Source organism: Lithobates pipiens, unplaced genomic scaffold (assembly GCF_037356315.1).
Source record: "Lithobates pipiens isolate NorthernLeopardFrog02 unplaced genomic scaffold, aLitPip1_a1.2 Scaffold_16, whole genome shotgun sequence".
In the NCBI taxonomy this organism is placed as follows: Eukaryota; Metazoa; Chordata; class Amphibia; order Anura; family Ranidae; genus Lithobates; species Lithobates pipiens.
The window spans coordinates 384674154-384698791 of NW_027507748.1; the positions used below are offsets into that span (position 1 = coordinate 384674154).

Genomic DNA, 24638 nt, shown 5'->3' on the forward strand with positions numbered 1-24638 from the left:
AATAGAGTATGTCACGGGGCCTACTGACTCAGCAAGGGAGGCATGGATGGCGGCACAGGATTCCCTGGATCGCCTGAGATCCTCCACTGCAGAGCGTAGACGATTCTTTACAAAATTGGCGTTTTATGAGGAGGGGGAACAGACGGGGCGCCTACTCGCCAGAATTGCGAAAGCGCAACAGATGTCCCCGGCCATAGGGGCCATTCGAGCCAAAAACGGCAAGGTGGTCAATTCCCAGGAGATCATTATATCCGAGCTGGCTGACTTCTACCAGGATCTTTACAGGTCGAGGGAAACCTACTCGGATGACGATCTACAATCATACTTGGCCGCAATAAATTTACCCAGGCTCTCGGAAGAGGCCGTGCGTCATCTCGACGCCCCGATCACCCTAGAGGAATTGATGGCGGCCGCCGGCTCTTTCCCCACCTGCAAGGCGCCTGGGACAGATGGTATTCCCATGGAGGTATATGTACAGTACGGGGAGGATATTCTGCCTGAATTGTTGAAGGTGTTTAATGTATGCTTGGAGGGTGGTGCCCTCCCCGAATCTATGTCAAAGGCTAATATTGTTTTATTGCTTAAACCGGGGAAGGATCCAGTGGATCCGGGGTCATATAGACCCATCTCTTTGCTGCAAAGCGATGTAAAGATCCTGGCCAAGGTCCTGGCACTCCGGGTAAACGGGATAGTGTCCACTATTATTCACCAAGATCAGGCTGGCTTTATGCCACATAAGTCCACAGCAACCAACCTTAGGAGATTATTTTTGAACATGCAGCTGCAGGCAGATAATGGGGAGAGTAGGGCCCTTCTGTCCCTTGACGCCAACAAGGCGTTTGATAGTATAGGCTGGAGGTACCTATGGGCGGTGTTAGGTAAGTTTGGCTTCGGACAGCGTTTTATTGCCTGGGTTAAACTACTGTACGCCTCCCCGAAGGCCAATATTAGGATGACAGACAAGATGTCTGCCGATTTTGCCTTGGCCAGGGGGACGCGGCAAGGGTGCCCGCTTTCCCCCTTGCTTTTCGCATTTGCGATAGAACCTCTTGCCCCCCTTATAAGAGACAGTGTAGGAATACAGGGATTTCAGTATGGGGCTGTTCACGAAAAGATCATGCTCTATGCGGATGATATGCTGCTTTTCATGAACGACCCCAGCCAGTCCCTGCCGCAGGTGATGGCCATAATAGAAAAGTTTGGACGGTTTCTCCGGTTTGACCATTAACTGGTCTAAGTCAGCCATGCTGAAATTAGATGGAGGAGAGGTGGCGGTTCCGGAGTCCTGCCCAGTGCCAGTAGTGACTAGTTTTAAATACTTGAGGGTACAAATAACGTCCAAAGTAGGGGACTACTGCTCAGTGAACATATGCCCTCTGCTGTCGAGATTCCGGGACAGGATAAACACATGGAACACCCTTAGGATGTCCCTGGCCGGGAAGGCCAATCTGATAAAAATTATTTTAATGCCCCAATTGCTCTATTTCCTCCACAACTCACCGGTAGTGATACATTTAAAAATTTTCAGAGTAGTGAATAAGCTTTTTCGGAAGTTGTTGTGGAACACAAAGCCCCCTAGGATCAAGTTGGAACAGCTGCAGCGCCCCAAGGACAGCGGAGGGTTGGTGGTACCCAACCCTTGGCTGTACTATGTTGCGGCCCAGTTGCAACATTTGGTGGGCTCCATGTCGCATGAACCGGCGGGCTCCTCAGCGAGGCTGCTGCTTCATGCGTCGGGGGCAGAGACCATCCCTATGGGACTGGAGGCTCAGATGTTTAAGGGCTCCAATAAACTAACCCCTATGCTGTCCATGATACAAAAAATATGGAACAAGAGTAGACAGTTGCAGGGGGTGCAGGGATTCACGGAATATAGTCCGATATGGGGTAATCATACGTATGTAGAGATCGCTAAAATACAGCCTGACCCTAGATGGAGTGCCCATAACATAAAAATGCTGTCCCATATATTTCAGGATGGAAAGCTTCTCTCCTTTGCAGCCATGCAGCGAAAATTTAACCTTACGGAGGCTATGATCTTTCCCTACTTGCAGCTAAGGCACGCGGTGGCCGCGCAGGGGGACTCGGGAGAATGGGTATTGTCGCCCACCCCGTTATACCATGCGTTGCACTCTGCGGACGGCACAAAGGGCATCATTTCACAATGCTATCAGATGTTGCTAGCACGGCACCTGCGTGACCACCCGTGCAAAGCACTGCCGCTTTGGGAACAGGATGTAGGTACACTCACGGGTGAGCAGTGGGAGGAGGCCATGCAGGCCATCACCTACTGTTCACTGAATGTGGCGCACAAAGTCTCCCAACTTTATATCGCACTGAGAGCGCACTACACACCGGTTAGGCTGTGTAGGATGGGTGGGACGGCTGACCCCCTGTGCGGTAGGTGCAGGCAACACAAGGGGGATCTTATCCACCTCCTGTGGCGTTGCCCGAAGCTCCACAGATATTGGAAGGAGGTAGTGGACACTGTCAATATGGTGTTTCACACGCAGATACCTTTGGATCCCATATGTTGTATTCTAGGGGTACTGGAGGATGTGGTGTCTTTGGAACCAATCAGGGTGGCAGTCTCCAGGGCGCTATTCCAGGCCAGGAAACTTATTTTGCTGGGCTGGAAATCTGCAGAACCCCCAGCAGTGGCGACCTGGATAACCCATATGGGCAGGACCCTTATCATGGAGAAATACATCTATCAGCACAGGGGATGCACGGGAAGGTTTGAGCGCCTGTGGTCACATTGGCTGGATACACCTGGGCTAAGTCCAAACGAATTAATATTGTCCAGATTATTGTAAGATGTGTGGCAAAGGGCGGGCAAGGGATGCTTAGCCCGGAAATGTTATACCTGCTGGGGAACTTTGTGCGATTATGGGGCGGAAGGAGGAAGTTCTGGGCTGATGTATTGCCTGTCTGTACATTGACAATTGTGTATCAAGCGGATGTAACTGTGCACTGGAAATTGCTGTATACCTGTAACTTCAATAAACACCTTTTTGATTTAAAAAAAAAAGTTATACTTGGACTCCAGCCAAAACTTGTTCAAGGATACGTTAACCTTCTGAACATGTTAGATGTTACACCCGTATTTAGGGTGTAAGGGTGGATTCACACCTATGCAGTTTCAGTGCTTTTTGCATTTTGCAGATTTGCACTACAGTCCATTAAACATGGTTTCCTATGGAATACGTTCTGTAGTGCAAATCTGCAAAATGCAAAAAGCACTAAAAATGCATAGGTGTGAATCCAACCTAGCATCTAATATGTTCAGCATACCCCCCCCCCCCTCCTCCTCCTCAATGACAGTGGGCAGGGGGTTCCTCTCCCTGCACTCACTGTCACATTTCAAACATGGTGTGGCTGAGCAAGACTCCACCTGCACAGCCACATCTCTTATTCTGAAGAATTTGTGAATAAGAGAACTACAAGTCCTATTTCCACTGCGAAAGACAGCCTGTATTTTTCAATGAACTACCAGAGTGCTGATCAGTGACCTGGTAGTTTAACGACAGTTCCTGAAACCGAGTAACTGTCTGCCTATTGAGATATGGGCAGAGAGCTCTCAGCAATGTCTGCAGGAGCCTGACATTGCACCCACAATCCACTGATCGCAATACTTTGCAGGCTGAAGTGTAAAAAAATAATAAATGTACATTTTTAACCTGCAATTCATCTGCATTTATTTATTTTTTCTCAAGTTGCAGTCTGTGTCCCCTTTGGAGAGATTTCCCCTTACTTTCTGTTCTAGTAACAACACAAACAGTGAGAGGATATTTCCTAAAGTGATGGGTAATATTATCTTGACATTGTCACTAGAACAGGTGAACAGGCAGGGTTCTCCTCTACTCCTTCCTGTTCCAGTGACAACTGTAACATTTTAGCTTTACCCTCACTTTTTTATCCCAATTACATTGGTTAGTGACAGTGGTCAGAAAGTATGGCTGTATTTCCCCAGTGGGAGAACACAGCGATAAAAACTGGCAGATGGTTCTAACCCTCCTTCGGTCTAATTAAAACTATTAAAAATGTTTTGTCTCACTTTGTATAATTTTAAAGCTGAATTCCAGAAATTCAGCTACTTTGATAAATGTGCTGGCATACAATGAGTTAAATCTATTGAGGTGCATACGACCTAGCTGACTTATTTCTTTATATACATCTGACCATTTTATGGAGCTCCAGAATGATAGCTACCACTATAGTTCTGGAGCTCCAATGCCAGACCCTTTGATCTCAACTCCTTTAGCTGCAGAGTTGCAGGCAGCTGCTGTGCCTGCTCTTCCCCTCTGCTGTCCAATCTCAGAAGACTTCCTTGATTCACAAAATATTCCAAAAATACAAAGGCTTCTGTGAATGGGCAACAGAGGGGAGGGGTGCACAGAAATAATGGTGTGCTTAAACAAAACACCTGTTAAGTGAACAAAAAAGTACATGTGAAAAAACACAAAGGGCATCTAAGGGTGTGTTACTGGTCCACCTCCCAAAGAAGTAGGACCCTTTCCTGACCCTTAAGGGGTGCAAGTCTCCTGACAGGGGCAAGGCACACAAGTGGTCCACCTAGCCAAAATGCCTGGTGGACCTCTCTTCTGGTGGTAAGCTGAAGCCAACCACTAAGTACTAAGAGAGGGGCTTTCTTGAAGAGAGACCCCTCTATTTCAGGGGAGGAAGGAACCTGATGGTCACAATACCACATCTTCCCCTCCAACCTTCAGGGTAGCCCCAAGGACACACACCCTCCACATGAGTGAAAAGAAACATAGACAAAAGTGCAAGTGACACACATGTGGAGAGAAAAAAATAAATGAAAAAGTGGCAATGCAAGCACATTGGCTAGGCCTTGCGGCCTGGTAACAAAAATTCCCCAGTCCTGAACAAAATGCCTAACAGAAGCGGTGCAGTACAGAAAGAACGTGGCCATGTGCTTGTTCTTCCATTGGGTTTCCCAGGCCCAAGTGATACCAAGAGCACAGGAGACACTGTGCCCCTTGGAACCCTCCATGCCAGGGAAGTATTACCAGCCCACACCTACTGTGGTACACACTCCGGATTCCTTAACCCTTAGGGAAGGTCCTTCAGGACCCCCATTATACCAGTAGAGATACCATACAGCCAGCCTTTCCTACCAAAAGGTCAGAATGGAGCACCCCTACTGGACACAGATACTACACTTGATCTTAGCCAAAAGGCCAAGAAGCCTCAGAGTGTAGGGATAGCTATCCTCTGAGGAGTGCCATAAAACTGCTGTCAGATATAAATTAAAGTGATAAGTCCAAGAGGTGGCATGCACCTCACTGGTTTTAACAAATAGTGTGCCTGTACATTTATCAAAGTGGTTGATTTCCTGAAGTTCAGTTTTAAAGACCAGTAGTTCCCAGTGATGACATTATAGAGATGTATGCAATCATGAACACTTACTTCAAGGGAGAGCTCCTGCCAGCTTACTTTTAGGAGATAGATAATGAAGAAAACAGATAGAAACACTCCACAGAGAATCATTCCAATCCAAAGACCTTTAAAGAATAAAATGTAGCAGTAAAAGCTCCATGGAAGTACACGAGACAATATCAAAAAGCCCCCAGCCACAGAAAAGGGCAGATAGGGTTGGGTTCATACTGACTTCTATTCGACAATGCGTTTTCATGAAAGCACATGAAAGACCTGCATGCTGCATCTTTAACGCCCTTTCAAAAAACGCATGGTCTAATAAAAGTCAATGGGAGCACACATGTAAAACACACAAATGATTGCTCTACAGCCAAACCACAGTGCACTGGCAAAGCAGGAAATTAGCAGCTGCAGAATATATGTACAGGCACCTTTAGGTGCCTTCTAATTATGGCTGTATTTTTTTGTATGTAACAGTGAGTCCATATAATTATAACATATGGGACAAGTGTAGTTAGTGCAGGTAACATCTGATTAGTATAACATTTGTTGAATTTTTAAACAGCTGCAACCCCCACCTATATAAATATAATCCAACACATGGCTGTGTAGATCTAACTGAACAGTAGCTACAAAGTTAACATATGTGTTAAAATGGTACTTTAATAGGCCACCAAATATAACATTGGGGTTTACTTATTAAACAGAAATGTAAAATACAATGTTAAAAATCCATAAACATACCTTTTATGCCCACCTTGGCTGCAAACATCAGAGCAGCACCCACTGGCAATCCAAGTACATAATAGCCAATGGCAAATATAACCGCTCCAATCTTCTGTCTTCCTATTCCTCTAAGTATACCGCTACATACACACTTTAGGTAGAAAACATTTAATTTAGTGTTAATTTGTGTTACGACTATCAAACCTCCAAAATGATCATAGCTATTCATTTCTATATTTAGTTATACACATTACTTTCAGTTTGCTGTATCCAAACTGCGAAAAAACTATTTCCAGTAAAGGGATGTGGTGAGAAAAAGCTGATTGTAGCTATTTTTTGTTTTAAGTTCCCACCACCTGAAAATCATTGTCTGATTCATTTCAAAAGTTGGCCACCCAACATGATCTTTGTGCTCACAAAACAATCAGTCTTGCTAATGGAAATCTTTTTATTATTATTATTATTATTATTAAGCTGTATATGCTTAGTAAAGCCAAAAAATAAGCTTTTCTTATTTGCTTATTTTCAGCCTGGTAAATATATCATTAAAACTGTTTTGTTATATTATAATATCTGCTTGATAGATGACAAAAAAACAGTTGATCCTACCAGAAACCTAGTGAGCTTATAAGTTTGCAGCATCGTTTCAGCTCTGCTTAAGTCAACCTGTACACTAAAGAGCATCTCCACCTTATGTTATGGATGAGGAAAAGAGGAGGTGTTCTGTCTTCCTGCACATTTCCTGTCTTAGGGTGATAATTTTGCTCCTCCATAAGTACAGTACAGTGACAATTCTTATCCTATGACAGGAAGTATACAGTATTATTTGCAAGGAGGTTGCCAAGTGAAAATAAAGGGAAAAAAATCTGAAAACTAACCCACCATATCTCAGCACTGGTAAGCCGCAATATATGACATTTTGTTTTTCAGTTTAGATGCAATCAATATATTGATAAATATATAAACCCTATCCAAAATCGCAATCAATGTTTTGCCATCTTCATTGTGACAGTTGACAAAGGCAGAAACTGATTGGCTACTATGAGAGAATCAAGGCAATTTTTTTTAAAACACTTAGAAAAATAAGGATACGGTCTTTCTGTGCTAAGGAATTTATTTTGCCTTCTGTATAAAATAGAAACTAAAGTATTTTTCTTTTCATAATATACACTTACTGAAAATAAACTATAGTCTCCGAATAAAGATAATGGCACAATTTACAGTCCGTATGATTCTCCAAAAAATGAATCAGTACAGTGGATGGAAATACAAAAATGAACTGAAGAATGAGCATTGAATAAAACTGAAAAACTTGTATACAACCAGTACAGTATATACAGCTGATGCTATTTTAAATGCAAAGGGAGGACACACCAAATTCTGTTTTGATTTAGGTTTAGGTTACTGGTTGTTAAAGCAGACCTTCATCTAACGAGGCAACTTATTTGAACCTGGCTCTCCCTCTTTTCCACTATTAAGTTTGAAAGATGTATTTTTTTGTGTGTTTCTGATACTTCTAGCCTGGGTGAACATGAGGTTACACTCCCAAGGCACTTTGATGGCACTTGTGTACCATTGGATTCTGCACAGGGCTTCAGGATCAGTTTGAGACCTGTGGCACATCTGTGTACACGTGGAGAGCTGCCCACACATGTACAAAGACAACACAGATGTGGGGTCCTTGGTATCACATGGTCTGCACATGTGTGTTTTGATATGTGCAGGTGCTTTCTGGGTCCAGATTTTTAAAGATGGCAGCGCTGGGGAAGGGGGACTGAAATTCAGCTTTAACTAATATACTAAAACTATTCCTTGCAATGATTTTTAAGCATCCCCATTTTACTGCTTTTTTTTTTATAGGTGCTTAGAATGTTTACACAGCGCTATATATAAAACTATGTCCTTTCAATGCAGATGCATACGTACTCACAGCAATGATTTCATACACGTGGAAGACAATGTATATAGGTATAACTTCAGAAACAAGAGTGGCTATCTCTCTGAAAGGAAATGATAAAAAAAAAACAGTTTGTATTTATGTACTCTTATAAACACTTATAAAGGTAATTAAATATGAACAAAAGGGTTGAAATAAGAAAACAAAGCCCAAACAAAATATTTTATATAGAACATCCTTTACCAGGTTTTCTTGCTGTGTAACAAGAGGGCATATAAAATAATGTGCATCAGTAAAATCAGAAAATTAACATTTTGTGTGCTACTCCTTTTAATGTCTTTCAATATAGTATTTATGCTATTTGAGAAAAAACCTGACAGGAGTCCTAACCCTTCTGAATCTTTTACAAAACTGAAATAAAGTTTCGGCTGTAATGGTACATTAATACTCTAGTATACTAGTATCACTACATGGAGATTTGCATTGATGCCAATTTAAATTCAAAGATCAGTACAAGTAAGAATTTATGAGATTTTATGTAAATACAATAGGAACAAAAGAGAAGAAAGAAAATCTATCACTTTCTCCATTACAAGTGCATGTACAGTTTGTGTAAGTTATATGAGGGTAGAATGAAGGCTAACAAACCATTATTACCTAACCTGACTGCTGTTGTTGGTATAGTCAGTATTCACCTTAAAGGGCATGTCTAGGAATTTTACCTTCAAACCACACATTGCTGTTCCAGCAATATTTATATTTAATTTCTTATTAATTACCCCCTGTAATGATACCACCAGACAGAATACATTTTTTAAAGTAACATAACTTATTTAATTAGTGTAAATGATCTAACATACCCATCATTAGTAAATATGTATGAGAACTCATTCTTCAGAGCTCCAAGCAGTATTGCATCCAAAATCATGAAAAAAGCTGGGGAACAGAAAATGTATTACCATCTAAGTATGTGAGCATGTTAAAACACAGAGAACGCTAGTAAGAAGCAATGACTTAATGTACCATATTTGATCTATTTTTCATAAAATACAGTGTTTCTTTTATTTCCCTATATTTTAAGAAAATTAAGCAAAAATTATCTGGTAAATATTGGGAGTTTGCATTAAAATGGTCATACAAAAGTCCTGCTATTAAAATACTTGAAAGAGTAAGGATATTTTATGCTAAAATAAATATAACAGTTTTTACAAGGGTGAGGGAAGTAAAAGGTGTTGCTTTATACATGCAAATTAAGCCATCTGAAGACATACTAAAAGAAAACCACCATCTAAAATACATATGAGAAAGAGCCATGGCCTTTTTAGAGTGCTTAAAGCATTGATTCTCAACCAGGGTTCCTCCAGAGGTTGCTGGGGGTTCCTTCAGCATTGGGCCATTTCTGCCTCTCGGATAAGTTCCCACCGACACCATTGATCTTTTTAGCTATCTGTAAGGAGGTAATTCTTCCCAATGACCACAAGTGTAAGGACCATTCTTCCCACTGACAATCACACTAATGCATCATGAGATGTAGATTTCTAATTTTTAGCAGGGGTTCCCCCAAGACTGGAGAACTATTTCAAGGGTTCCTCTGTGTTGACAAGGTTGAGAAAGGCTGGCTTAGAGCATGTAGTATTATAATCAGTCATATGACAGGGAACATTTTAGGCATACAAAACTGTTCACTTAAAAGAGTATACAAAAATTATACTCACCTAAGTGGATGCAGCATTGATCTGATGCTGAATCTGTCCCCTACTGCATCTGCACTGAGAACTGAGCAATCACACACAGCTGATTGCTCAGTTCTCCCCTACGCTCAGAACACAGAGCTATCAGTCACCAGCTCTCTGCTCTGCCCCTCCAACACTCACTTTTTTCGTTCAGCTTGCTGGAGATCGTCCCAATACTGCCCAGACACTGGATTTTGTCTATGCTAAGTTCTAGTACTACTGACAACAGCATGGCTGCTGCCTGGAGTTTTTCCACGGGTGAGCACTGGTGTCCTCTGGAGTGCATTGCTGCATAGTTAGGAAGTGCTTAAATGGGTTTGGCTACAATTGACCTTAAAAGTGGCATTTGCTGTCATTTGTCACATGTACTTTAGGAGAGCAGAAAAAGAGGCCTAGGGCCTGCTGGAATTTCAGGGACCCAGCTACCACTTTAATGCCCCTGCAGTAAACAAGGGAGATAAGTTGTGCACCTGTTTATCAAATCACAAGGGAGGATGTACTTACAAGAAGTTGGTGTCTGATGGAGCAGTATATGCCTTTTTTACAGACAAGGCAAATGAAGCAACTTCTTTGTGTCTATTGCAATCCGTATCAATGTCAATTAAAGGGGTGAGGAGGGATAAAGCTGTTACCTTGCCTAGTAACCCATTCTCCCTTAAAGTGATTGTAAAGGGTGTAGTTTTTTTTACCTTCATGCGTTCCATACATGAATGTAAAAAAGCTTAGTGTGCAACATCCCCCCAGACTCCCTTAATAGTTACCTGTGCCCCATCTCGATCCAGTAATATACACAAGAGCAGCGACTCTCCTGGGTCTCTCCATCCTCATTGGCTGAGACACAGCAGCGCAATTCATTGGTTCCTATTGCTGTCAATCACAGCCAGTGAGGAGAGAGAGGGGAGCGGGACTGAGGCATGCTCTGTGCGTCCCATAGACACACAGAGGTGGCTTGGGAGTGAGTATGCTCGAGTGACCCAAGAGCAAGCTTGCTCTGGGGCACTCTGTAAGGGGCAGGGGCCAGAAGCACATATACAGGTATATAGATTTCTGATATTTGTAAAATGTACCTGTTATAAGGAAAGCAATTGTCATGGACTTCTTTGCTTGTTCAATATCTCCAGCACCAAGCGCATTGCCTACTCGAACACTTGTAGCCATACCGATACCATATGGAATCTATAAAATATAGATATATTACTATATGCTGCTTTTTTAGTAAAGTATTCCAAGTAGCCATCTTGTTGTTTTTTTCTCTCTTAAACAGTTAATAGTGGACGAAGGGGTTAAAACCCCTGGCAGTTTATTTTTGTTGTTGTATAAAGCCCCTTACACACTATCAGATTTTCTGCTGATTTTTGTCTTCAGATTTACCAAAACCATGTAGTGCCAGTTCCTGCCTGATTGCATACACACTGAAACTCCTAAGGTTTGACCTCATATTATATGGTTTTGGTAAATCTGAAGGAAAAAATCTGTAGAAAATCTGATAGTGTGTAGGGGCTTAAGTCCCTTTGAGGAGGATTCCCTTCCCACCCGGTTGTGGCATATGAGAAAAAAATACCTCTAAAGCCTCATACATACGATCGGACATTGTACAAACTTTCCTGTGGATTTTTGTACAAAGGGCGTCGGCCATGAACTTGTATTGCATACACACAGCAGGACTTTTTCAGCCAACTTTCACCAAATCACATGTTTTTTCTACTCTTTACCGCCACCTTTGGTCAACTTCTGTATTGTTGTTTGATCTTTTGCATTGGATCTGAGCATGCGTGTTTGTACTTTGTACAAAACTCCTATGGTTTTCTGTACACACGATCGGACTTTGCTCCATCGGACTTTTGTTGGCGGATAGTTTGTCCGTTCGCACAGCCAACAAAAGTCTGATGAAAACCGAAAAAGTTTGTCCGATGGAGCGTATACACGGTCGGATGTTGCCTTAAAACAGCGAATTTGTATGTTTTTTTTAAAAAGTCAGCTTGTGTGGACGGCTTTTAGACTGTTGTCACCAGAACAGGTGTTCCCATTGGATTATTTCCCCTTATATTTTGTTCTAGTGACAACTGTAACATTTTGGATATCCCATCACTTTCTGGACACAGATAGCAAAAACAAAAAAAACTAACAAAGGTTCTAACTCTTCCCTACTTCATCTTGGACAGAAATAAAAAGCTTTGACTATTATTACATTTTATTATATGGATATGCAGCTGTACAAGGCAGAGCGAATTAACTACACTTTACAAGATGTTTTACACACTAGAGCCATTCACATTATTTTTTGCTGCAGATGAGTTTTAAAAGCATGTTATTTTCACAGCCATATACTGTATGCTCACATACAAGAGCAAATCAAGGCAACAAGTAAAAAACCTCACAGTGTGTTTTCTGCAGACATTTTACAAAGATGGGAAGGGCATATAATTGTCATGCAGGTACAACTCCTGCTTGGAATTAAAACCATGAGCTTAGGACTGCAAGATAAGAATACTATCAGTTTAGCCTTTATGCCACCTTAGATATAGACTTTATGGATAGACACAAGAAAAGCATAATAATACATAGGGCTTTCTTTTCTCATATATTACATATATTATGATACTGCATTTTGCATTTTGTCATTTACAATCATATTCTAGGGATCATTTAATGACATAGAACACATCCAATTCCTAGAACAGTGGTTCTCAAGCACCGGGCCATGGCCCACTGCTGGGCCATGACCTCCCAACTCTTGGGCCTCAAGCCAATTGCAGATCTCCTAACCTGCCACAGTGCCTCCCAGTTCCCATAGTGCCAGGCAGCCTCCCATAGAAGGCCACAGTGCCCCTTAACCTCCTACACTGCCCAGTCCCTCTGAGAGCTCTCAGTTCATACATTGCTGTCCAAACACCTACAGTGCCCTCTAGCCCAATGCAGATCCTCCAGCCGCTATAGTGCCCATAACCTCCAACATTGCCCACAGTGCACCCCAGCCTTCAGAGTGTCCTCCAGTCTCCCACAGTTCCCCTGCAAAGTGCCTAGCCTCCATGAAAGACCCACAGCCTCCTCCAGAAACACATCCCCCCATGCCGCCAGCTCCTTCCAGATACCTTGGTGTAGATATAACTGGAGAGTGAAAAATCTGGCGTAGCTCTGCACTGAAAAACCAATCAGCTTCCAGGTTTTATTGTTAAAGCTTAATTCAGTGTTTCTCAACTCCAGTCCTCAAGGCGCCCCAACAGGTCATGTTTTCAGGCTTGCCATTATTTTGCACAGGTAATTTGATCAGTTTCACTGCCTTTGTAATTACAAAAGCCATTTCATCTGTGGGAAATCTGAAAAATGACCTGTTGGGGCTCCTTGAGGACTGGAGTTGAGAAATACTGGCTTAATTGAACAAGCTGAAGTTAGAAACTGCACCTGTTTTTGCACTCTCCAGTTTTAGTAAATTTCCCCCCTCATTCCTTACAGGGCCACCAAGGCTGCTGAAAAGTTCCCTATCTCCTTCCACATCCCCCATAGTGACACCCAGCTACACCCACAGCCTTCCAGAATCTCAATACATATTTTGTATTACCATACTTTTGTTCTGTGAATATACACTTATTTTTCTTTTTACTGTTGGTTCATGGAAGGTTTTGGAATGACTTAACAAGCCCTGGTCTCAATAAGGTCGAAGAACACTGCTATAGAGTAATCTTCTTATTTTGCTCTCAAAGTAAAATAATTATTTATTATATTGCAGTTTACCAGTTCTTAGATATGATGGTTGTACTAGTTTTCTTTTTTAGGCTTTCTTTCCTTTATTTCCATCTGGTGATCTAGTGAAGTTTTCCTACAGATGTATCGATGTATCAGTAAGAGAGGGTTAATACAAACCATTTAACACTGTTGCTCCTACAGCCATAGAGGGGGCACTTTAACACAGGAGGTGTGTTAATGGCCAAATCGCCAAGTGAAAAAACAAAACTAACATAGCCACCATATCTAATGATTAGTAAGCTACAGTATATTACAGTTTTGGTTTGGGGCTTAATGCTGCTTGAAATGTCACATATTAAGTGCTTAGTAAGATATATTTGTTGTTAATGGACATTAGCTTATTTTTCTTAGCAGCGCTCTGAGAGTAAGCAGAAATATAATTACCATATATGCAATTGTCACCACCTGATATATAACAGACTGGGCACCAAGCTCTACCACGCTTAGAAGGCCTGAAAATAAGACAGTAGGAAAACATATTACGCAAAAAAATGCAAAATACGTTGGTTAGAGGTGTCAGGGTAATATCTACCTTGGAAAATATGGAGGTCTGACAGTATAAATATGATTGGCGGCTGTAAGGCAATGTTAACACTTATATACCTGACAATTTAGATATAAAACAATGGTCCTAGTGTAGCTACATACCACCAATACAGTGCTGTGGTAAGACTACAAAATGGCAATAACACATAGCAACTAGTCAAAAATCAGCCTACTTTTTAATAATGAATCTGCCTACACTACATGAAACCAAGATGATTGGTTACTATGATTTGTAGATCTTACTTGCTCTGTGTTGTTAAACATGGCATTCATTTTGACTACTATATTATGCAGATTACCCAAAACTGTACCAAAAGAACAATATCGAGTTTATTAGATTTCCTAATATTTAAAAAAATGTATAGATGTAAAAAACAAAACAAAAACATCATAATGCAAACAAGGCAACTTGTGACTATTGAGATTCTTTGTGTGTATTTGTCAAGTTCTGTGTATTGCCATTTTAGGAAAAGGTTATGCCATCTTAGATATAGTAGGAGGAGCTGGAGCAGGAAGTTTGTGTGATTAAAGTAGAACTTCCCGCCTAAAAGGAAGGTCCACTTTTCTGCCACCTCCCCTTTCAACTTTTGGACACTTTTTTCGTGGGGGGGGGGGGGGGGGCGGGAGCAGGTGCATGTTGAAACCAGGTATTGCATGGGAGATGTGAGCGTAAGTTTGCCCCCCCTCACCCAGAGCCTCTTGGGATGGGTCACAAGCCCTAGGAGGCTTTGGGACCATTCACAGGGGAAAGAGCAACTGGTGCATGCACAATGGGGAACAGGCTGGCTGTGAACCCGCAAGGAGTCACACTTGACTTCCCACAGTTAGCATGGTGGCACTGGGGACCTGAAGACTGGTGAGGAAGCGGCCCAGGTGAGGACAACGCTGCATCCTTGGACAGGTAAGTGTATTTTTATTACAGTTATTACAATATTTGTAGCTGCTGACTTGTATCTATTTTTTTGTGTGGGGGGGCAACAAAGAACATATTTAAAAGTCTGTCTCTGCACTGCAGAGACACAACAGTGGCAACAAGGAAACTTAAACCCTGTGTGCAGCCGCCACAGAAATTTCTGCAGCACGCTGGCAAGCCTGCAGTACCCTGATATTTCAGGTATAAACAATTTTCAATCTACTTAATAGCATCTGGCCTGGATTGGGCCTCATCTGACAGGCAGCCTTGCTTATGCACACTGAGCGTTAAAACGCACATTTCAGGGGCATCTGGTGTTTTTTTCTGCCATTAAAAAACACTTCTCCATGTTAGCTTTTGTGTCCATGCATACATAAGCATTTAGAGGCAGAAAAACCCCACTGCCAGTGAATTCAGGAGTAGCAGTGTTTTTGCAGGAAAGGAGATATGGGCAAATGCCCTGTGTGCATGGGGCCTAATTCATTGATTTATTAATGGCAAATAGACTGTGCACTTTGTAACTGCAGTTGCACTTTGCAAGGGCATTTGCGCCAGAGCTTAGTAAATAAGGGAAAGCTCTGCTGGACTTCCATCATCCAATCATGTGCAAAAAAAATGCAGTTTAACCTCCCTGGCTGTATGATTATTTCAGATTTTTGGTGCTGTAAGCGGTACAATTATTTGGTATGAAAATTTGGCATTTTATATTGTAGGCCTGTAATTCTTAGGAATAACTCACTTAAATCTGTCCAAACCAGAGTCTAGTAGACATCCTTGGTATGATAAAATTTGAAAAAAAAAATCATAAATTAAAATATAATAAATAACTATAAAGAATTATACCAAATAATAATATAATAATAATACAAATTATTCAATAATGTAATCAAATCAAAAACACTGAAATTTGCTCAGTTGCAGAATTGTCACTGTCATTACTTTTCAGTATTTGATGACGAATCTCCCCACAAACCAATATCGCTCAATTTTGCAAGTGATTATAATTTATTATCGCTGTTTTCTAGCTGGTCTAAAACCACTTTTGATGTAAAGGGACAGTTTTGGTTGCTATGGACAATCTCCAGTTTCCAGGCAAAAAGAACAGTTTTTATAATATAAAACTACATGCAGGACACTGGGCATTCCACTAGGGACAAAAGGGATGTGAAATATTTACATACAGCAATGTAATCTGTAAGATTACATTATAATGTATGTAATGTGTGTGTTTTACTTTTTGAATTTGGTGCCGTTCTCCGTCCCTGTGCGTCGCAACGCTCACAGGGAACAGAGCCTGGCTCCATGATAGATCGAGCGAAGAACAAGCCGCTCGCACAGCGGGAGAACATCATAAGCATACTCATCCTGGATCCAGCGATGCGATCCAGAGTCTGGCTCGGGATTACCGCTAATGGTTCTGAATTTTCACCCCGAGCCAGACTCGGGAATACCGCCGGGGGGGAGTTAAAAAAAAGAAATTTGCATGCGATTGGGTATTCTTTGCAAAGTAAAAATCTATAGCAATCATTACAATAAAGCTGGCCACAGATGGATTGAAATCAAGTCAGTTTAGCAGGGACCACTCGAATATCGATCCCTCTACGACCATTTCAGTTCGAGAGCAATCAATTTAGTAGTTGATTCCTTGTTACCAGGACTGTTGGAAAATGTGGATTAAATCGGCTGTAGTGCTGATCAGTATATTCTGACAGAGGAGGAGCCCTGCTGTCAGAATACAATAGCGCAGCAGGGAGAATGTTTCCATCCACCTCGAATGTGTGGATGGGGGAATCTGTATGTGTTTTTTTTTTTTTGACCATCGACCTGGCTGGTCAAAAAAATGACCCATGAATGGCCAGGTTTACATTCAGTTATCTTATATCAGTAAACTTAAATATAATGTGTTACTAGGGGTTACTACACATTGCACAGCATTATTTCTCTCAACACTACCTCATTGAATAAGCCCATAAAATTATTATTATCAGTATTGTTCTTTTAACAGTTGTAAACATTTGTTTCATAGACTAGTCTGCAGACAAAGAGTTTAGAAGGTTTCCACTACTCCTCTGCTTTATTTTGCTTACCTACAAGGAAACTGCCAATTTCATAGGTCCACCACTCTATGCACACCATAAGCATGCTCGGCACTGCCAATGCTACAAAGGTGTTCCAGTCTTGCAAACACTCCAAGGACCAACCTTTAAGTTTAAGAAAAAAGCATCAGCAGTGTTTTTAGCCCTTGAAATAGCAAGTACACATGTTGGCGCTATATAAAACGTGAATAATAATAATAATACATAGCAAGTGAACACAAAAAGGGGGTTTTGGGCCTTTAAAGGACAGATGTATACCAAAAAGCAGTCATTGCAAATAACATTTTAATTTTACTTTACCTTATGTGGTCATATTCATACATAGTAAGTGCTGCTGTATGTGATTGTCATTGATGGTGTGTACACACCAGAGTTCAATGACAATATCAGGAAAGGAATTGGTCTTAAAAAAATATTTTTTTTTTATTTACAGCTCTTTTTAATTTTTAAATCTTAGGACCTATTTACACTTTGAGGTTACAGTAACAAGCATTAGCGTTCAGTCTTTTGCAGTGTGTGGCAACGCACATCAAATGTGTTGGTGCGATGTGGTACCATTCATTTGAATAGCATCCCAATGCACCTTGGAAATGACAGCATACTGCACACAGCAACATACTACCATGCAGTGCGCTGCCAAAAGCATGAAGTATTTTTGGGCAGCACACTGCACAGGCATTGCACATTAGTACATCACTGTCCGTTGCGCAGCTTTACACTTCTGTCAAAAGGTGCGTTCTGAATGGCACCATGGTGTTTAACCCACTTTGCTGCATTTTGCGGTAAAGCAATTACAACAACACTGTAGTGTAAACAGGCCCATAAATACTTGTCTGCTGAAAGCCAAAATTATTTATTTTTACTTTGCCTATTTATTTTTTTTTCTGTTATGCATTCATTAGCGTCACACTTTGGAGTTGATTTACTAAGGGCAAATAGGCAGTCACTCCAAAGCTTAGTAAATTAGGTAAAGCTTCGCTTTGCAAAGAATACCCAATCACATGCAAGGAAAATAAACAAAACAGCATTTTTGCTTGCACATGATTGGATGATGGAGGTCAGCAGAGCTTCTGCTCATTTACTATGCTCTGGAGCCACTGCGCTTGTCTAGTCTTGTCAAGTGCACAGTCTATTTGCCTTTAGTAAATCAACACCTTTATGTTACAATGTTCTGGATATTACATTTGCTTCATAACCTGAAATGTAACAAGATCATACCTCCCCATGTGTGTACATGAAGTTTCTTCAGCCGAATATAGAGGAACAACAAAAGAGCCTGGGAAAACTGAGCAATACTGTTGGCCCAAGCCGAACCACTGTGAACAAAAAAATACATTTGAATGTGCTGGGTGATTGTTTGCTAGTTAGTCTTGACTAGTCTTATGGTAATAGGGATCACTGATATTTTAGATCCTTAGCAATTTACCTTTGCATACGATCCATACCTTCCTTTTAATTGGAAGCACCAAAAGTGTTATTATTATTATAATACAGGATTTATATACAGTAGCACCAACAATTTGCGTAGCACTCTACAGCATGAGGGCAGACAATACAGTTACAATACAGTATAATACAGGAGAAATCAGAGGGCCCCACTCAATAGAGTTTACAATCTAAAAGGAATGGTCAAATGATACAAAAGGTAATAACCACAGGGGATGAGCTGATGGAGAAAATAAAAGTACAGTTGTTATGTGGTGTAGAAGGATAGATAGTTGGACATAGGGTAGGATGTTCAGAAACTAGGCTTATAGGTGAGCATGGGAGGAGGTGATAAGAGAGCTAGAGAGCAGAAGGTCTCGGGAGGAATGAAGAGAATGATTAGGTTGGTATTTTGAGTCTAGGTTAGTGATGTAGCTGGGTGCAGAGTTGTGGATGGTTTTGTAAGTTGTTAGTATTTTTAACTTAATTCATTGGGTGAGCAGAAGTCAGGAGTAAGGGATAGCAGACACTTAACGGTTATTGAGGTGGATGGTTCTGGGAGCAGCATTTATGATGGACTGAAGGGGGATAACCTATGTAAAAGTAAGGCAACAAGGAGGGAGTTGCAATAGGCAAGGTAACCAGGAAGTGGAGTAGGAGCTTTGTGGTGTCATTGATTAGGAAGGTGCGTATTTTGGAGATGTTGCGTAGGTTGAGGCAGAATGCTTTGGACAGTGATTGGATGTGGGGCTGAAGGGAGAGTTTAGAGTAATACCTACCATCCTCATCTGTAACTTAAAAGCAGAGCAGAACATATAATAATAAAACATAGCTTTGACTTATAATAAGTGCATTTCACCCACAATTTCCTCCCTTTCCCCTTATAATGTCCAACAAATGCCTGTTCATTCTGCCAGTTAATTCCAACTAATACAGCTTCCTGTGATGGTATAGCAACAATGCTTTACTGTTCTCAAATTCAAAGCAGAGTTGCAACTCCCATGAAGACTGTGCTTACTGTGGAATTAAAAAAAATCCTATCCTTAGGGGTGCAGGATACCCAAACACAGCAAAACAAATAAAAAAGAAAAAGACAGGTATTCTGATAGTAGTGGGTGCTTAAGAGCAGCCTTAAAATTGCTGGCCCTGTGACCAGACAGACCTATGACCCTGTAAGTGTAGTCACAGTCCTTCCTTTATATTGCAATGAAACTCTCTCTAATATATCTGGCTCTTGGCCATTTCCAGAGCAGTCTAAGATACCTTGATTGATGTGTGATGAATCATTCTTACAGTCCAGTAGTAACTTTTACCCAGCTTCTCTGGGACATTTTTCAGCAAGAAGATTCTTTGCAAGTCCATCTACCTTCAGATATCCACTCCAGCAGGAAGCTAAATTTATTAGGCCTACAGCACCTGCCTCGGGCTCAGGTAAGGCCCAAGTGGAGAGACAATCCAAACACACATCCTCTCCAGGTAAAAACTCAGTAGGGACAGGACACTCCAAAAAGGTGACCCCCTAATATTAGCCATTTCACAAACTATGCATCTGAACGTGAATCCCATGGATTGGTTTGGTCAGTTACAAATTTATAAACCTCCTTTACGATAACAGGCAGACCCTCTCAACCCAAGTGGTTGTAAATCCCATTCATTAAATCTGATACATATACCTGTAGTGTTTATTTGTCTTCCTCCAAATCCCTAAGTGCAGTGTCGTTCTGCTGCTCCGCTCCTCTGTTATTAGCATGATAACTTCTGACAAGTTCTCCCACACAGGAGATAAAAGCAGCTGGAAATTTGTGTCAGAGAGGGAACTTAGAGACAGATAAGCAGAGAGCTTGCCTATTCACAGCATGTCTCTGCAAGTTTATTCCTCTGCCTATGTGGGGGGGGGGGGGGGGGGGTATGTGCCTTTCCTCCAATCAGCTGTCACTCCTCTCCCACTGCTGAAATTGGAAGAAAGATTTCTAACACAATGTGCACTTTCTAAAGGATGTGGAAAGCAGAAGACAACAGATATACAACTGAAACTTATGTAGAAGGATTTGCTTCATCTCTGTGTATCATTTGAGGCTGTTTATTTCACTGGGTATATGTGAGGGTTTACATCCACTTTAAAGGAGAAGTCCAGCCTGAGCTTTTTAGGCTGGGCTTCTCCTCTGGGTCACAGGCGTGCAATTCGTTTTGCACGCCTGTGACCCGTTTTCAGCCGAGGCAGCGTGTCATTCTAACTTCCAAGTCTGGATCCACCAGCTGCCTTGATTGATGAGCCGATGAGACGGCCGCTTGCCGCCCCTCCACAGCTTAGCCTCTTTTGTAACAGATTTTCTTTAGGAACGACTAATATACAATTATACCAAGATTAGAAATATTGTTCATCTACTCACATAACTCCAAGCTCCAGAACAAAGAGGAAGACATAATTCACCAAGGCATTTATGATGTTTGATATAATACTGACAATGATCTGTATCTTCACAATTCCCTGTAACAGGGAGGAATAATACAGTTTTTAACAGTGTGATAATTATTTTTTCATCTTCCAAATACTGTATAAGTTGTACATCAAATGTTAATAAAGCTACAGTCACTTCTCTAAATATTACAATTGATCCCCCATGGAAGGTCCGTTATGCCAAAAACAGCCCCAAAGATGAGGAAGCCTGTTTTTTTTTAATACACTGTACCAAAACCCAAAGATGTGAATGTAGAAATGCAAACATGTAATGGACCCCTGAAAGTTCTACTATCTTGTTCCATCATTTCATATAGTGAACATGGAATAAATATCTACATGGCTGATTTGGTTATAAGGGAAGATTACAGTACTTCATATAAAAGCTTTTTACATAAGTTAATCAGTGTGCAAAAGATGAACACATTTCCAGTCTCACCGATATCAGTAGACATCTAGCAACTGCATTCATGAAATTGTCCAATAATGTTCCAGTTCCAGTTGATTGCTTAAATGTTCCAGTCATTCCATCAGGATAATTATTAGATTTGGTTGACTTTTTACACCATACAAGGGACAAATACCTGTGGATCCCGCAGATTGCATGTCTGCCCTATACTTTAATTGTAAGCAGGGCCATTGCTAGACCTTGGCAACCAGGGCCAATGCCCAGTGCTCTGGGTCTCCTTTCAGATGATACATTCTATGTGTTATAAAGCTTTGGAACATTGTTTATTCTGTCTACTTTTCAATCTATATATTTTTTGTCATCCTTATGTAACATTTCAGACCAATATAGTTAAGTTTGTTTACAAAGAGTCCAAAGTAGTCATCATGGTATCCTACCAGCCCCTCAACGTTTTTAATTTGTGTGCCAGAGGTGCTCCTGATTTATTAGGATCCAAGGAATTGTGCAATTTTACCTCATCATTTTTTTTTGTACATACCTGATTTTGCAAATATCGTGACTGTAGATGATATAGGAATGCGGCCTAGTAAGTAAAAACAGCAAATGTAAAACATGCTGAACAAATAATCCAATCTTACCCTAAATCTTACATGCATATAATCCCCAGCTGCTGGTGGGAATAACACCCCCGGGTGTTTGAATTTTCATCAACCAAAAAGCAAGCTCTTAATACCTAAAATCATAAAACTATAGTACCGTTCCTAAAAAAAGTATTTTAAAGAATTATATCTTTAAGTCCAGTGAAGTGCAATTAAAATCCAAGTGTTGATATGATAAAAATGACTATATTCTAATATATTCTATATTCTTTTTCTTGAAATCTTCTCAAAACTCAATACAGATGTTCACCACCTTTATCCCTCAAGTGAAAAAGGAGGCTTACCAGAATTCATTAACCCCTCATAAAGTTAGTCATAGAGCCTTTTTTCATATAATCCAGGACTAAAGTAAACTCTGTAAGGATTTGCCTCCTCAAATGTATCCCACTTTCTCCAATTCTGCTCTAGCACAGTATGATTTTATCATAGGAGGTAATAAATCTTACAGTGTAGTCATTTTAAATTTAATGGATAAAAAATATATCTATATAAAAAATGTTTTACAAACATCAATCATACATACAGTGCCTTGTATTCGGCCCCCTTGAACTTTTCAACCTTTTGCCACATTTCAGGCTTCAAACATAAAGATATAACATTTTTATTTTTTGTGAAGAATCACCAACAAGTGGGACACAATTGTGAAGTGGAACGAAATCTATTGGATTTTTGAAACTTTTTTAACTAATAAAAAAATGAAAAGTGGGGCATGCAAAATTATTCGGTCCCCTTGCGTTAATACTTTGTAGAGCCACCTTTTGCTGTGATTACAGCTGCAAGTCGCTTGGGGTATGTCTCTATCAGTTTTGCACATCGAGAGACTGAAATTATTGCCCATTCTTTCTTGCAAAACAGCTCGAGCTCAGTGAGGTTGGATGGAGACCGTTTGTGGACAGCAGTTTTCAGCTCTTTCCACAGATTTCTCGATTGGATTCAGGTCTGGACTTTGACTTGGCCATTCTAACACCTGGATACGTTTATTTGTGAACCATTCCTTTGTAGATTTTGCTGTATGTTTAGGATCATTGTCTTGTTGGAAGATAAATCTCCGTCCCAGTTTCAGGTCTTTTGCAGACTCCAACAGGTTTTCATCCAGAATGGTCCTGTATTTGGCTGCATCCATCTTCCCCTCAATTTTAACTATCTTCTCTGTCCCTGCTAAAGAAAAGCAGGCCCAAACCATGATGCTGCCACCACCATGTTTGACAGTGGGGATGGTGTGTTGAGGGTGATGAGCTGTGTTGCTTTTACGCCAAACATATCGTTTTGCATTGTGGGCAAAAAGTTCGATTTTGGTTTCATCTGACCAGAGCACCTTCTTCCACATGTTTGGTGTGTCTCCCAGGTGGCTTGTGGCAAACTTTAGACAAAACTTTTTATGGATATCTTTGAGAAATGGCTTTCATCTTGCCACTCTTCCATAAAGGCCAGATTTGTGCAGTGTACGACTGATTGTTGTCCTATGGACAGACTCTCCCACCTCAGCTGTAGTTCTCTGCAGTTCATCCAGAGTGATCATGGGCCTCTTGGCTGCATCTCTGATCAGTCTTCTCCTTGTCTGAGCTGAAAGTTTAGAGGGACGGCCAGGTCTTGGTAGATTTGCAGTGGTCTGATACTCCTTCCATTTCAAAATGATCGCTTGCACAGTGCTCCTTGGGATGTTTAAAGCTTGGGAAATCTTTTTGTATCCAAATCCGGCTTTAAACTTCTCCAGAACAGTATTACGGACCTGCCTGGTGTGTTCCTTGGTCTTCATGATGCTCTCTGCGCTTTCAACAGAACCCTGAGACTATCACAGAACAGGTTCATTTATACAGAGACTTGATTACACACAGGTGGATTCTATTTATCACCATCAGTCATTTAGGACAACATTGGATCATTCAGAGATCCTCGCAGAAATTCTGGAGTGAGTTTGCTGCACTGAAAGTAAAGGGGCCAAATAATTTTGCACGCACCACTTTTCAGTTTTTTATTTGCTAAAAAAGTTTACATTATCCAATAGATTTTGTTCCACTTCACAATTGTGTCCCACTTGTTGGTGATTCTTCACAAAAAATAAAAATGTTATATCTTTATGTTTGAAGCCTGAAATGTGGCAAAAGGTTGAAAAGTTCAAGGGGGCCGAATACTTTCGCAAGGCACTGTAGCTCTTAGCTCATATACTCAGGCATTTTATAGGTCAATAATGCATTACATGATGAAATGCATTGACAGGTAGTGATGTCACACACACACAAGACGTATCGGGAGTTTCAGAGGGGTCGGCTAATATAAGCCGTACCCCGAAAGTAAGACATATGTCTTACTTTCGGGGAAACACGGGGGTATTGCCGCCTCCCTCTCATCTAGCTGCGCGCCGCCTCCTGCCCACGTCCACACCGTCCCCCTCTCCATACGTCGCCGCGTCTGCCATTTCCCTCTGATCTTAATGAGCGCCGCCTCCTGCCCACGCCTGAGCCGTCCCCCTCTCCATACGTCACCGCGCCGTCCCCTGCACTTGTCACTGCCGCCTCCTGCTTAAAATACGGTAATGCACACAGTATTAATCATACATCAGTAAAACATACACACTGGCATACTGGGGTATCATCTGCTGTATGTAACCCAGTGGGTATCAGCAGGTGTC

General features: G+C 41.2%; 1 protein-coding gene across 3 annotated transcripts in view; it reads right to left on the bottom strand.

Annotated features, from left to right (window-relative positions):
• The window catches only part of LOC143983028 (multidrug and toxin extrusion protein 2-like), a 76200-nt gene that overhangs the window by 14263 nt on the left and 37299 nt on the right, over window positions 1-24638 (bottom strand). For all 3 annotated transcript variants that reach the window (XM_077482256.1, XM_077482255.1, XM_077482254.1), the window contains 10 exons: window positions 21889-21933; window positions 20874-20971; window positions 18277-18374; window positions 17050-17163; window positions 13888-13955; window positions 10827-10935; window positions 8887-8962; window positions 8060-8129; window positions 6148-6280; window positions 5434-5528 (listed from right to left, as the gene is read on the bottom strand). In XM_077482256.1, the coding sequence (XP_077338382.1) occupies window positions 5434-5528; window positions 6148-6280; window positions 8060-8129; window positions 8887-8962; window positions 10827-10935; window positions 13888-13955; window positions 17050-17163; window positions 18277-18374; window positions 20874-20971; window positions 21889-21933 (906 nt within the window). The remainder of the gene's footprint in view (window positions 1-5433; window positions 5529-6147; window positions 6281-8059; window positions 8130-8886; window positions 8963-10826; window positions 10936-13887; window positions 13956-17049; window positions 17164-18276; window positions 18375-20873; window positions 20972-21888; window positions 21934-24638) is intronic.